Raw genomic sequence first — 13,197 nt, forward strand, 5'->3', positions numbered from 1 at the left:
CAGTACAAGTGAGGTCTGTACATGGTTGGACAGTGATGCAGTCTTTGTGTTCCACCACATTCAATTTACCATGAAACAATTACTATGAGATTAAAACACAACCTTTTAGCTTCAATTTGAGGGCAGTCATGGTCATAATTGTGATAAACATTGTTTATGGATACTACCCCAAACTCTAAGGGACTGTAGGGAGTAATTGGATGATTGGCTTAGCAAAAGGTCCAACAGTAGATAGGTTTGATAATTGTATTTAGAGAAGAAATAAATGTGAGACAAAGCCAGAATATTACGCAAAACTATAACTATAAACACCCTGCCACAACAGAAATTTGCTGCCATCACTTCTCCCACGTCAGCTTTTTCTTTAATACTTCATAATTAAAGATGGCTGCTGTACAGGCCTGGCAGAGCATCACCATGGAATATACTGAGTGTCAGCTGATGTATGTGGGTTGTACATTTCAATAAAGGATTGGGCAATATATCGATATTATATCGTCACTGCGATATGAAACTACATATTGTCATATCATTATGTTGTGATATGGCATAAGTGTTGTCTTTTCGTGGTGTTAAAGGCTGCAATACAGTAAAAGTGATGTCATTTTCTAAACCTTCCAGGCTGTTCTTCTTGTTTTAATACTTGCCCTTACCCATTTATTCATTACATCTCAATCATTCTCATTATGTTAATATTTTGTGGAAGCACCAATAGTCATCCCTATAATATTGCCCCAATTTCAATAGAGAGGTATTTGGTCAAAAATACCAGGACCTTTGATATTGTCGCCCAGTTCTAGATTTTACAAAGTGCTTTTGAGGAGATTTCAACATATCATATTTATAATGTGTATTGCAATATACAAAAAAATCACAATCACAGAGCCCTACATTAATCAGTCATTAACTGAATAACTCAGCAGCAAGGATCTATAACCATGTAAACAACCTCATATTCAAACTACAAGGCAGTACTTTAACCATGGTCACAGCTGAATTTCAAATCAAGTTTTACATCTTTATACAGTCTATGACTTGACCACTGCCATGAACCTTCACATTTGAAAGTATAGTGTAGGAAACATCCAAACTGTGAAGAAACTATATGTAGCCTCGAGTTTGAAGGACATACAGGTACCAAAACATCTTTTGACAGATCACATAAACAAAGTGACACCTGCAGCGCGCGCATGGACTTTGGTGGTTGTCATTTAGCTTAGCGTTAGCACAATGCTAGCACCTAGGCTAACTAGTTTAGAAACTCGCTTTACTCGTGTTAACAACAACAGTCAGGTAATTTCAGTTGTTGAGAAGAGCCAACCAGATTTCAAAGCTACAAATATGATGACAAACTCGTGTTTAGAAAGTTAAAGCTTTGTTAGTATGCTACCTTAGTTAGCTTTATGTCAAAATGAATGGCGCTCAACTGTTAGCCAGCAGGCTAAGCGGCTAACGGTCTCGCATGCAGCCAGTTGTGTCGTCTTAATCATCCTAATATTTGATTGAACACTGTTGCAGGCTGACACGTTTCATACCTGTTGTGTGGGACAGATGAAAGTAGGGTCCTGTCTGTATTCTGTATGTCTGTTTACAGTTACTGTCTCTTATTAATTTTTTCTCAGCAGTGGTACAACATGCAGGAAAGTATATTATTTGCCCCGGCACTTCTGGAGTCGATGCTGATTGGACGATACCCGGAAATCACACTTCTTCGCCTTCTTCAAGATGAGACTAACCCCGCTGCTCTGTCAGCTGGACTGGAGGACTTTGACAACAGCAAGCTGTGAACTTGCTTAAAGGGTAACTCCACCAATTTTACACATTAAAGTGTGTTTACAGTTAACTGCATATATGAAAAGGGAAGTGTGAAGCCCTTGGTGGCTCCAAAAGAAGCTGCATGTAATCAGTGATGTCACTCTAGTTGCATTCTGGGTAACAAAGGTACCAGAATTTGAAAAGCAGTCCACTGCTCAATATTGCACTCCTATAAGACTGTTGAACAACATGGACGGTTTAAAAACAGATGATCCAAAATGGTGATACAGCAGAACCAGAGGTATCACCATTTTTATGCCACGCATTATTATTCTCAGAACCGGGTTCCTTCATTACCTACAGTTTAGCCACTGAGTCACATCACTGGAAGCACTTTATCAGAATCCTTTCTGTTTCCCCTGAAGCCACAAAATGCTTTACAGGCAGTTACTCATGATACAGTCTAGGCTACTTAAACGCTGACATGGGACAAAGAATTTCTTGTTTCATTTTCTTTTTATTGTTAATGGGCCTTTAGTATGTGATAGTTGTAAATGGGAAAAAGAGATGACAGGTTCTTAGATTAGCGTTAGGAAATCAACGCCACTTTTTCAGATAAAATAGGTCTTACCTTCAATAATGAGGCTTGGCAGCAGCATGACTTAAAGCACAGGACTAATATTTGTAATCATGTAACACAATTCCTCCCACCTCTATGCCTGCTCAATATGCACAGGGCTGAAGGCAGGAAAAATCACTTCATTTGCAAGGTTGAAATATGCATTCATATTCACAGTTTTTTTTTTTTTTTTGCAAGGGTATCTAACATGTTGTGAATTGTATAACAGTTAATAGTTGTATTGTTTATTGTTACTATTTAACTGTAAGAAAAAAATAAAGAGAACACATGTAACACATGATGTAACACATCACAGCAGCCTAAAGTTGAACCCGTTTACCCTTTAAATGTTCAGGGCCGTCATGTGAAGCAACACTTTATTACTTCTTTGGGGTTATCTACTGTAGGTCATGGAAAACAACAGCTTTGTAGATTGCAGTCAAAAACACCAGATATGGGTCAAGGGAGTTTAGTGCAATACACGCTAGTAAATTAGTAAACTGACCTTATCTCATTTAGCTTGCATCCGGAAACATGTCTCACAAGAGTCATGTATCATGATTGTCATGATTGCTGTCAGCTCTGCAAACCCAATATGTAAAATTCAGCACTGAGCTAGTGAAAAGTAGCAAAAATGTCATTTGTTGCTACTGCTGCTGCTGTTGCAATTTATGTGCAAATTCTTTCCAATGAACATTTTCATTTATTTTCCCCAAATATAGCAAACTACACTTTAAAACTATTTTTCTTTGGTCACAAAGATTTTTGTTGCGACTGATGTTGGTTATATTAAGCAGTAAAAAATCCTATTAAACAGCCATTTTTCTCTAAAAATTGTATTAGCTTTGGAAAATACATATTGTATTCCTGGTTTTCTTTAATGAAATTGTTATACTGCTTAAATCTCCAAATATTTCTCATATTAATGATCATCATCATTTCAAAATGATCATTTTTACCAATAGAAATGATTTGACACAGGAGAGTTAAATAACAAAAAACTCAGATGACTAAACTACCCCAACTAGGCTTGTTTTTACTTTAACTGTATAAAGCAGCAATACACAATTAACTCTATGACTTGTTGGTCTTTATAAAACATATTTAACGCCGTTGTCAGCTCTAAAGTCATTGCATCACTCCTGATAACAACAGTCTCTAGATCAGGCTCGGTGTTGTTTCTGAGCAACTGTCTGCCGAGTCCCCACATGGAGATTGGGCTCATCATATAAATTAAAAAAGCACTGACATCCTTTGCTGTTTTACTTGAGCCTTTGTTGTTTCCTCATGAGAGGAAACCACTGGCTGTAGCTAAATCACAAAGCCCAGATGGCTGCTTCCAGGCGACAGTCTGTTGCTTCATGAGGACAGAGCTGGTCATGTGGAGTAAAAACTCCCAGAGATACTTCATTATATAATACAGAATGATAGCCTACAACTGTTTTCTGTTATACAACAGACAGCAGACACAGGCAGGGTATCAGAGCCATGCTTGTACTCCTGTCATACAGAAATCTTGAAGCTTTTACCTGACCTGTACTTATACATTCACTAAGTGCATGGATGAAATACAAGCAGCAAATTATTTGCTCCAAAAGAACAAATATGTTGATCTGTTTGTCACAATAAAATTAAATTATCAATAATTTTGCTCCTTTTTCACAGCAGACATTTTGATAAGTCACTGGAGGAAAAGCACACATGAGATTAATAATATCTTTGCTGCATTTATTTTAGGCCACTATTGTTTTGAGTCACTGGTCACCTGACATTTAAAAGGAACTGAGCCATTGATAATTATTTTCAACCGGTGCGTTTACCTGTCTTGTCAATTTATAACCTAAAGACATTTTATAAAAGTAATACTTTCAGGGCCACTGGCCTTTAAAACAGAGTGTACTCATGGGTTTGAAGTTGAGGAAGACCATTTAATATATACTGTATATTTTTTGCTTGTTAGTGTTTCTCTATGATCTACAGTAATCTGTGGAGATTGCATTTTGTAGTTGCATTTGTTTATAACAATTTAACATTTTATTCAAAGTTCTCACCCTAACCAAGAAAAAGAAAAAAACAGTCCTACATCTGCAGCCCTAAATACTTTGAATTGTTTATGAGCTGTGGTGTTTGATCCAGTCCACAACACACATTGTTCTCCTAATTTGTTCTCTATTTTTGTGACCCACATTAAGGAGCTGATGGGGAAATGTAGGCCAGCTAGATGCTAGCCTACATTTTCCCATGTTTGGGATCATGAATCACTGTCTGACTCAGAAACCCTCAAAAATATGTCTTATACTGTAGATATTATAAATATTACAAATTTTAATAACAAATGATGAAAACGTAATGTACTCATAACAATTCTGTCGTATTGTTAACTGTTAAGTTCACATACAAGAGTTAAAGAGTTTGACTTATTGATTAAAAATCTGAATTTTTTGCTTTCACTTCTGATCATAATTGAAAATATTTCAATCTCTTTGACAAAGTAATGGATGTTAACGGTCCTTCGGGAAACAGAAACAAGCTGCAAATCTTCAAAGTTGAGGATGGAACCAGATAAAGTTTGCATTTTTTCTTGATAAATGGCCTAAATGATTAATTGATTGTCACTTCATCTTTAGTAAGAGTACATACCAATACCCTTTACAATATTGTTTCATTGATTCATTGAACCTTTAGAGCCATATTTAAAAAGTGGGCACCTACACTTGTTTTGTCAATACCGTTACACACTATTTGACAGTATTTTAGATCAGCAACCCTGAACTCTGAAGAACAGAAGCATTAAAAAATACCAAAACATGTTTATTTTGTCTTAATTTATGTACAAATGAATATTTTGAACAAAATTAAAAAGGTGTGCAGCCTCAACTCAAGATCAAAATCTTAATATACAACACCTATATATTAAAAAAAAGAGTCCTGTACTGATCAAAGTCATGTCCAAGTATTGCCCTCTCTATGCACTGGACTGCTGGGTCGCCCAGACAAACAACTGGACAGTACTGGGCAGATCATAAATGGATCTTCTGTGGATGAGAATAACTTTTCTCACAGTCTGTTCCTCTTTAACAATTTTCTACTTGAACTGATTATCAATAAGGGTTCCCTTCATCTTCGCCTTCTTGGCCTCCAGCTCAGCCAGCTCCTGCAGCCTCCTCTTGCTCATGCCCTTCCTCTCAAGCTGCTTCTCAATCACTTTGGCGTTTTGTGCGTAGGAGTCCGCCACCTCTCTGGCCTCGATCTCCTCCTCCTCCTCGTCAATGGTAGAAACTGTGACAGAGCTGAACTTGCCCATGTCTTTGGTCCTCTTGGTCATCATCACACGGACTTTCTTGGGAGCCTCCGGCTGTTTCTGGCTGTAGACGCTCGTGTTGCCGAAGCCCTGACCGAACTTGACCACGGCTCCGTCCACGATGAAAGTGGCCGGGTTGTTCTTCTCCTGGTGCTGGTAGAAGAGACGCAGGCCGCACTTGCCGCACTTCTTGCGGTACTGCCTCTCGATGCCCTCTGCTCTCTTGATGTACGCGTTTTCGTCCACCTCCACGTTGCAGAACTTGTGGGCATGTTTGGCCGCATCGATGACCCTGGCTTTGTCCCTCGGCCTCATGGGCAGCTTCTCCAGCTGGCAGTCCAACACCAGAACCATCTGACCGCACAGGCAGTAGTAGACATGAAGGGGCTTTTCTCCGTCGTCGTACTCCTCTCTGTCTCTGGTGTCCGAGCACACGACACTTCGAGACACGACCTTCGGCATGTTTAGGCACTTAAATGTACTATTATACCAGTATTTTCTAAATAACTAGGAGTAAAACTCCAGGACGACGAGAACACTGGTTAAAATTTCGCCCCGAACACAGAAACAACGCCACACTTCCGGTGTACGCCACTGTCACTCTTCCTACCGGAAACCGCGTGATTAGAACGTTCCGTGTAGGTCAAGGTCCCTGCCTTTTGAGTTAAAATTGTTTAATCTTCCCCTAAAAGTAAGAAATAAAATTCCGTGCGGGACCCGTAGGATAGTCCAAGAAAACTCTGTGGTCCTCGGATGATGGGAATATGAGAAGCACAGACATTTGCTCACAACCTGAGTGTTCTAAAATGTTTGCATGTGTTCTAAAATGTTTTCAGGCCTGTAAATCCTTCATACAAAGAGTTTTGGTTGATATACTCATGTGTTAACTTTCTGGACAAACCCCCGACTTGAACCAGACCTTGGATGCTTTAAAGGAAAAGCTCCCCCAAAGATTAAGTCATTATCTACTGATGACTATGCTGATGGAAAGGCAAGTGCACAGTCCACAAAACATTTCAGGAGCTTCCAAGCATTCTCCTAAACAACTGAAGCAGATGGGGACTCTTTCTAAACATCAACTGGGGGAAGGGAAAAAAAAAAAAAAAGGCCCAAACTACTGTGTAAGTCTCTGGAAGCAGAGATTTTAAAAAAGATGCTGATGCCTTTAGCTTTCAGCTTATAGAATAGTGTAAACATCTTTGAGATCTCAGGGTTTCTGGACAATGAAACTTCCTTCAGCATGGGTTGAATAGAGTGACATTTTAATTTGGGGTTAATGAGCTTCAGCTTGTATACTGCTGCAGCTGCGTGTGACCTTGAGTAGACAACTTCACACTGCAACAGCACACCTGAGTCGCATCAGCTCATTTTATGCCAAGGCTTGAAACCCTATACACACACACACACACAATGCTGACAGCATGAAGCAAAACCGAGACAAACTTATGCGTTAAGGAATCATGTTTATTTCAACACTGAAGACAAGTACAAAAGACATCACTGTCACTGGACATTTGCTACTGCAATAAATCCCAAATGGGGTCACACAGGTCCCATCACAAGGCCAACAAGCAGCCGATGTTGCGGCCGCCTCACTGACAGCAGCTTGTGTCGCAAGTCTTCCCTTTGCACACGCAGCCAGAGGCGCACTTGGTGCAGCCGGATGGGCAGCATGAGCAGCAGCCTGCAATGAGAAACCATAACAGCAGTCAATTAGAGAACAGACAGCCACAGCTGATGCCAACCCTTAAAAGAAGAGGACACCCAAAAATGTCAAACTCACGCCATCATTTCTGATAAGTAAAGTTGTCATTTACACCCTCAAGTAGATGGCTTCACTGTAGCTGGTGAGCTAGAAGCGTTAGTGCACACCCCATTGGAATTTAGTGCACTAGTTCATCAAGGGTGTAAACAATCTTTTGGGCAAGTCCCCATTTCCATTGTCATGAGGCCAAGTAGACCGACTACATTTTTATGTTGGGGGAACTTATCAATTCCAGGGCATTGTATCAAATACATTTAGTAGCCTACATAGTTGTTATTTACAACTTTTACTGCCAATTAGAACCACCTGGGCAGCCAGCTACATTTATGTAGAAGCTGATTTCAGATGAAAGTCAGCAGAAATCGAGTGCCCAATTCTTCAGTCATTATGAGTAAGCTTACACAGTGCTAGAGAAATACAATTATATGCTTGGATAAAGAGCTAAATTAAATTATTCAGATATTCCCTCCAGTGGTCCCTGGCTCAAGACTAAATAAATTACTCTCAACATGTCATCGATGTGAGGATGTTAGGACTTACTCTTCTTGCACGTGGTGCAGGAGCAGTTTGTGCATGTGCAGGATCCTCCGCAGTTGCAGGTTCCAGCTGGAAAACAAAATTCAGCCACATCAGTTTCATATATATCCATCTATGACCAAAAGTGGTTCTATAAACACTACAGGCATGAGATGGATCAGATGAAATCATAACATGAGAACACTTACTCTTAGAGCACTCGCAAGGGTCCATTTTTCAGGTGATGTCGAGGTTTCTTCGTGAGAGGTGATTGATTCTTCAGTCTCAGTTGAGTCAGTGTTGTGAATGTCAGGGAACGGGTGTCTCTTTTTATAGCATCCTGGGAACAACAGCACCGGGTGCAAAAATGCGCTTGTCACGCTGCACGCAGGCACGTAATAAATGATTGCAAAGAGGTTTGTGCACACGGCTTGGTTAACCACACAGAAGCGGGACAAAAGGGAAGACAAACTTGCAGACTGTCTGTCGATTACGTAAGACCTCGTTTCTGCCCCTGGGGACAATAAAGACTGGAATAATTAATGTGTTTACACGGATGAAAACAGGGGGAAAGGGGGAAAGAAAACAGACTACGAAAGATCACCAATATGTCTCATTTCCAGGTACAGGGACACAGAATATGTTTAAATTAGGCTCATAAGTTCCTCTTTCATGTGTGTGGTCAGTAGTCAGCAGACCCCGGGGGTTATATGGGAGAAAATGTTACCTTGAATGTGGAAATCCGTGAGCACATATTGCAGTGTGCACAGATCATGCGCTTAGTTTGCGCACGGATTTCCGAAAATGAAAGAAAAATGTGGAACAGAGCCAAGATGCTTTCACGTCTAACATTAGACTTCCAGTGTGTGAACTCGAAATAAAAGTTTTGTGGGATGGGGGGCACAATATTTCAACTGATGGATTCAAGTATTGACTCACTTTATGAATAATAACTTGTGCCAAAGAAATTAAATAATTCAGATCAGGGACAATCAGCCAGTAAAAGCCACGTCTTTATTTGAAGCCTGAATCCTTTTTGTCTTCTTTTTTATTTTAGGTAGAATTATATTTAAATATAACTTCTGCTTTATGATTTAGAGTCAAAGAGGAGTTTAACATTTCTAGTATTAATGATTGGTCTTTACTTTCAGCACTTAACAATCCAATACTTAATGAAATTACTTACTTTTTTTTTTAACTTTTCTTTTTTATTGTTTTACTCCGGAGGTGTATTGTATTTCCGGAATTCTTGCTTTAAAATACTAACTAATACCTACTGTGTAAGTGTTTACAACTTTTTAAAAAATAAACACCCCCTTCCAATTTACTACTATTATATTAATATCAATACTAACGCTCTTACTCTACCATGTGACCTGCAGTGGCGCAGTAAATGAATACTGTCCTTTTTTTGTTATTTTGTCTCGATAATGGTGTTCAACACTTTAAGATAAACATTGCGGACGTGTAGTGTCATCTTATTGTTGTTATTTTCCCATGTTCTATATAAATCTTGTGTATTGTCTGTCCTTGTTTTCGGGTGTGTGCACACGGTACAGACAGAGCCGTGTGTGCTGTGTCTCCTCTCCCTCCTGCTGCTCTGCACCCGGCCACTTCAGCCAGCGCTCGTGAGCAGAGCTCAGTAAATGGCTTGTTGTAGTGTGCTGCCTTTACGTACCGCGTGCAGCAGGAAATATCTAATTCACGCCGCAAGCGCACAAGATAACTGTGGCGTATTTGTTTCTTGTTGTTGAAAAGAAGCTCAAGAGGCCATAGCCTACATAGCGATTGTTTATTAAATCGTCGAAGCGTCTATAAATCTGTGCAAGGATTATGACAGCTGCATCATATACCAGGCTGTCCTGCGATGAGGAAGTGATTGATAGCTACTAGAATATTCCCTGTTGTTTTGAATCTTCTGGAGATTATCAGCACACTCACTTCAAGCAGTGAATGCCGATACGCTTTATGTTTTCTATGTTTGTCACATTTAGCCGGCACTCATTACACAGGTAGACGTCTGTTTACATCCACTGCCTCAGATGTAGGGCATTATAGTGGGAGCCTGAAGGCAACATGGGCTCTGTTTTGCACTCGGAGTCGCCACCGCCCGGCTGTGTTTTTCCACAGAAGTGACTGTGTGTTTTCATGTGAGTGACCGTAATGAGCTGAGTCATAGTCTATGTTGTGAAATATGTAAATCACTGCGTAATGATGAGTGCAACTTAGAGCGGAGTGCAACTGTCTAGAAACAACTAGAATGTCAATCAATAGCAAATAATCACAACACATATATCTGGTGTAACATTCACTGTGTTTCAACATAAAGTAGGCTATAGTCATTTGTCCAAAACAATGATTTAGTATTTTACTTTTAGTAAACAATCTGATTAAACTGAAAGCAGGCTTGTATATAAACCTTATGTTTTTGTTACATTATTTCAGATAAAATCAAGGGATATTTCCACATAAATATAATGTGTTTACTAGTCACATATTATACATAAAAATGATGTATTCCAAGTTGGTTATTCTCTCTCCTGTAAGAAATTACACACATAGTTATTGAAGGTTTTCAATTGACTCAACATGATGACTTTGCATTAAATGTGACACTTTACATCAGACTTAAGTAATGGAATTGGTTGGAAAATGGCCATAGGGCGAATTAACAAGGACGAATAACTATGGCTGGACGATATGGCCTTGAAATGATACTGATTTTGAAATCTGCTTGGACTGGGTGACAAAATCAAATATCACAATTTTTTTTTTTTTATCAAATATCTGTATATAGATATTGCAACAATATTGTAGGGTTGACTTTGGTACTTTCACAAAATAAAAATACAATTATATTTTTAATAATCATCAGTAATGTGGATATAATGACTAAGTGAGTAAAGGAAAGTATTAGAACAAGTAGAACAGTCTGGTAAGTTCAGAAAATGACATCAGTTTACTGTTACGCAGCCTTTAAAACCAGGAAAAGACAACAGGTATGCTGTATCAGGATATAATGATATCTAAAATCCTGTCATTGTGACTTATACTCAAGTCGACTCGTGTCACTTGTTTTAATGACTTGCAACTTGAATTGACAGTAAAAAAATGACTTGTCCGTGTTCATTTTCTGTTTTCAGTTTAGTTTTATTTTTGTATTTTTAGTCTGGCTGTCAGTATATGTAAGTAGAGAATATTTTGAATTAATCCCTTGATTTTAAGATTTTACTCAATTAAAGTGCGGTTCATAGAATCCTATCTAACTTTGAGGACGATGAAAGTCAAATGTTGAAATAAAAGGTGTCCATGACGTTACAACATTGTTAGGAACAATGAGTAAGAGAGAATGTGACTTTCCTGTGAAAGCCTGAACTCAATAACTGTCATTTCTGGTTGCACAATTTGATTTGCAAACAGACTCAATAACACACAGTTATATTGTTCACCGAGATTCATCTGCTGTGATTACAATGATTTATTTAAACAAGTGTGTTGGAGAGTACAGGTGATAAGTAAAGTATTATAAGTATAATGAATGCAAAAACACTTCAGAACATTAATTAAGCCCAGTGAGCCCTGACTCCTCGTCTGTCTGCTAAAACTTGTCGTGGAAATTCTCTGAAAAGCAATCTGAACACATTAACACACAAAGACGCTGAAATCACAAGTAGATTATATATTGTAATCACATTATTGGAGACAAACAAATCCTATCATATGAAGTCAGAAGGAGTGTCTCCAAGGATGAAGAAGAAGTCATCATTCAACACACACAGAAACCAGACCTGATCGGCCTTCTACTCCTTTGCAACAGTTACATTTCACATCAACATGAACTTAATGGACCCACGAGTTCATCATAAGCTTGTCAGAGAACAATGGGCTTTACATATCCAAACAACATCCTGACCATCTCATGATATTTACATCCACAATAACAAAGCATAAGCAGTACAGTAGAAATACAGACAAAACCAGAAGGGCACTCAGTAGAGTGCATACCTCCGCCAAGGCCCAACAGTCCCCTTTTGTATTCACTCATAGATACCAGTCACCTAAATACAAGTGATATTTTCATCATGATTCAGGCATAATTCCCTGAGAAATTACTGAATATGTAAAAATAAACGTACTATCTCACAATGTTGAAGAAAGTGAGAAGAAAATCCTGGATGTGTCTTTTTATCCAGCTCTGCACCAAAAGTTAATGGGGTCTATTATGGGCAAAAACCCGTCCTCCATCCTAGTTTGGTAGGAATCCATTCAGTAGTTTTAATCCTGCTGACAAACCAAACAACTAACAAACAAATGGACACAGATGAAAACACAACCTCCTTGGCGCAGGTAATAAATGATAAAGTTCAACAGTTTACCTTTACAGAAACTTACACAAAGGTGTTCAATCTATATCTTCTATAACTGGTTGGTTAAGACATTTAAAAATGTGGTTTTGATGTGAAAGCAAACAAAGTTGTCCAGTTTTGTCATTCTTAGACAACCATGAAAAGGCAAAGATGTAGGCAAATATGTCTGCATGTAGAGAAAGACATGAGGAGAGTACACACTTCACAGAAAGGTGCTGTTTGTGTCAGAGAGCGCTAGGGGGAGACATACCCACATTTATATGTAGAGAACGCTTTCCTTACGGGAGAGTTTTAGACTGTTTGGTTTTATCACACCTACAAGTAGTGCTAAACAATGTCTGTTACTGCTGCTCTGTGGCAGAGTGGATAGAGCTCATAACTCATGATCTCATGGTCAGAAGTTTGAATTCCTCATCTTCTTATTTTAAGAAAAAATCCAAACTTCATACATACATACATTCATATGGTTGTTTGGATGATTGATTAGACCTATAGCAGTGTAAATGTGTTGAGTAATTAGATCCTCTATTGTTAATGCCTTCACTTGTGCCATGGGTGTACCTAGTCAAGTACTTGGGTTCAGGTCACAAGTTAACTGCTGGAAAAACTATGAAACTTTGTCAGACTCTCTTTGCCAGTTCGACAGACACTAGATGATGCATTATTCCACATCTCGAGAGTGGCCCAGTAGCTATAGTTAAAGCATGTCCCCCGATAACAGATAATGTGTTCTTGATTTAGTGACCCAGGGTTCAAATTAAGAGTCGACATATGTGCATGTTTTTTTCAGGGCCAATACCGATACAGATTATCAGAAATCAATGAGAATGAAAAGTGGTATTTGGGAGCAATATTCATTTGCAGTGAAGATGAA

The 13,197-nt window shown here is 38.8% G+C and overlaps 3 protein-coding genes across 3 annotated transcripts in view; all 3 read right to left on the bottom strand.

The window, feature by feature from the left end:
• Window positions 1–1,588, bottom strand: part of nup93 (nucleoporin 93) — a 31,300-nt gene extending 29,712 nt beyond the window's left edge. Inside the window, exon 1 of the mRNA XM_084365005.1 lies at window positions 1,536–1,588. The gene's annotated coding sequence lies outside the window, so the exon portion shown is untranslated. The remainder of the gene's footprint in view (window positions 1–1,535) is intronic.
• A 3,576-nt stretch (window positions 1,589–5,164) lies between these two features.
• On the bottom strand, window positions 5,165–6,290 carry steep1 (STING1 ER exit protein 1). Its single transcript, XM_084364003.1, has one exon. It carries the CDS (start codon window positions 6,135–6,137, stop codon window positions 5,460–5,462), a length of 678 nt encoding a protein of 225 aa, XP_084220129.1. The 5' UTR covers window positions 6,138–6,290; the 3' UTR covers window positions 5,165–5,459.
• An 828-nt stretch (window positions 6,291–7,118) lies between these two features.
• On the bottom strand, window positions 7,119–8,313 carry mt2 (metallothionein 2). Its single transcript, XM_084363762.1, has 3 exons — window positions 8,166–8,313; window positions 7,981–8,046; window positions 7,119–7,359 (listed from the first exon to the last, which is right to left on the bottom strand). The coding sequence occupies exons 1-3, from the start codon at window positions 8,188–8,190 to the stop codon at window positions 7,268–7,270; spliced, it is 183 nt and encodes a 60-aa protein (XP_084219888.1). The 5' UTR covers window positions 8,191–8,313; the 3' UTR covers window positions 7,119–7,267.
• Between the last annotated feature and the right edge of the window lie 4,884 nt (window positions 8,314–13,197).

Source organism: Pagrus pagrus, assembly GCF_965226575.1.
Source record: "Pagrus pagrus genome assembly, chromosome: 10".
NCBI lineage: Eukaryota > Metazoa > Chordata > Actinopteri > Spariformes > Sparidae > Pagrus > Pagrus pagrus.

What these genes read in the sequence shown, in the direction of transcription:
- mt2 (XM_084363762.1), bottom strand. Translation starts at nt 8,190, where the DNA reads ATGGACCCTTGCGAGTGCTCTAAGA. An exon ending in CCCTTGCGAGTGCTCTAAGA is followed by an intron (nt 8,047 to 8,165) that starts GTAAGTGTTCTC and finishes TTTGTTTTCCAG; the next exon opens with CTGGAACCTGCAACTGCGGA. An exon ending in CTGCACCACGTGCAAGAAGA is followed by an intron (nt 7,360 to 7,980) that starts GTAAGTCCTAAC and finishes TTCTCATTGCAG; the next exon opens with GCTGCTGCTCATGCTGCCCA.
- steep1 (XM_084364003.1), bottom strand. Translation starts at nt 6,137, where the DNA reads ATGCCGAAGGTCGTGTCTCGAAGTGTCGTGTGCTCGGACACCAGAGAC.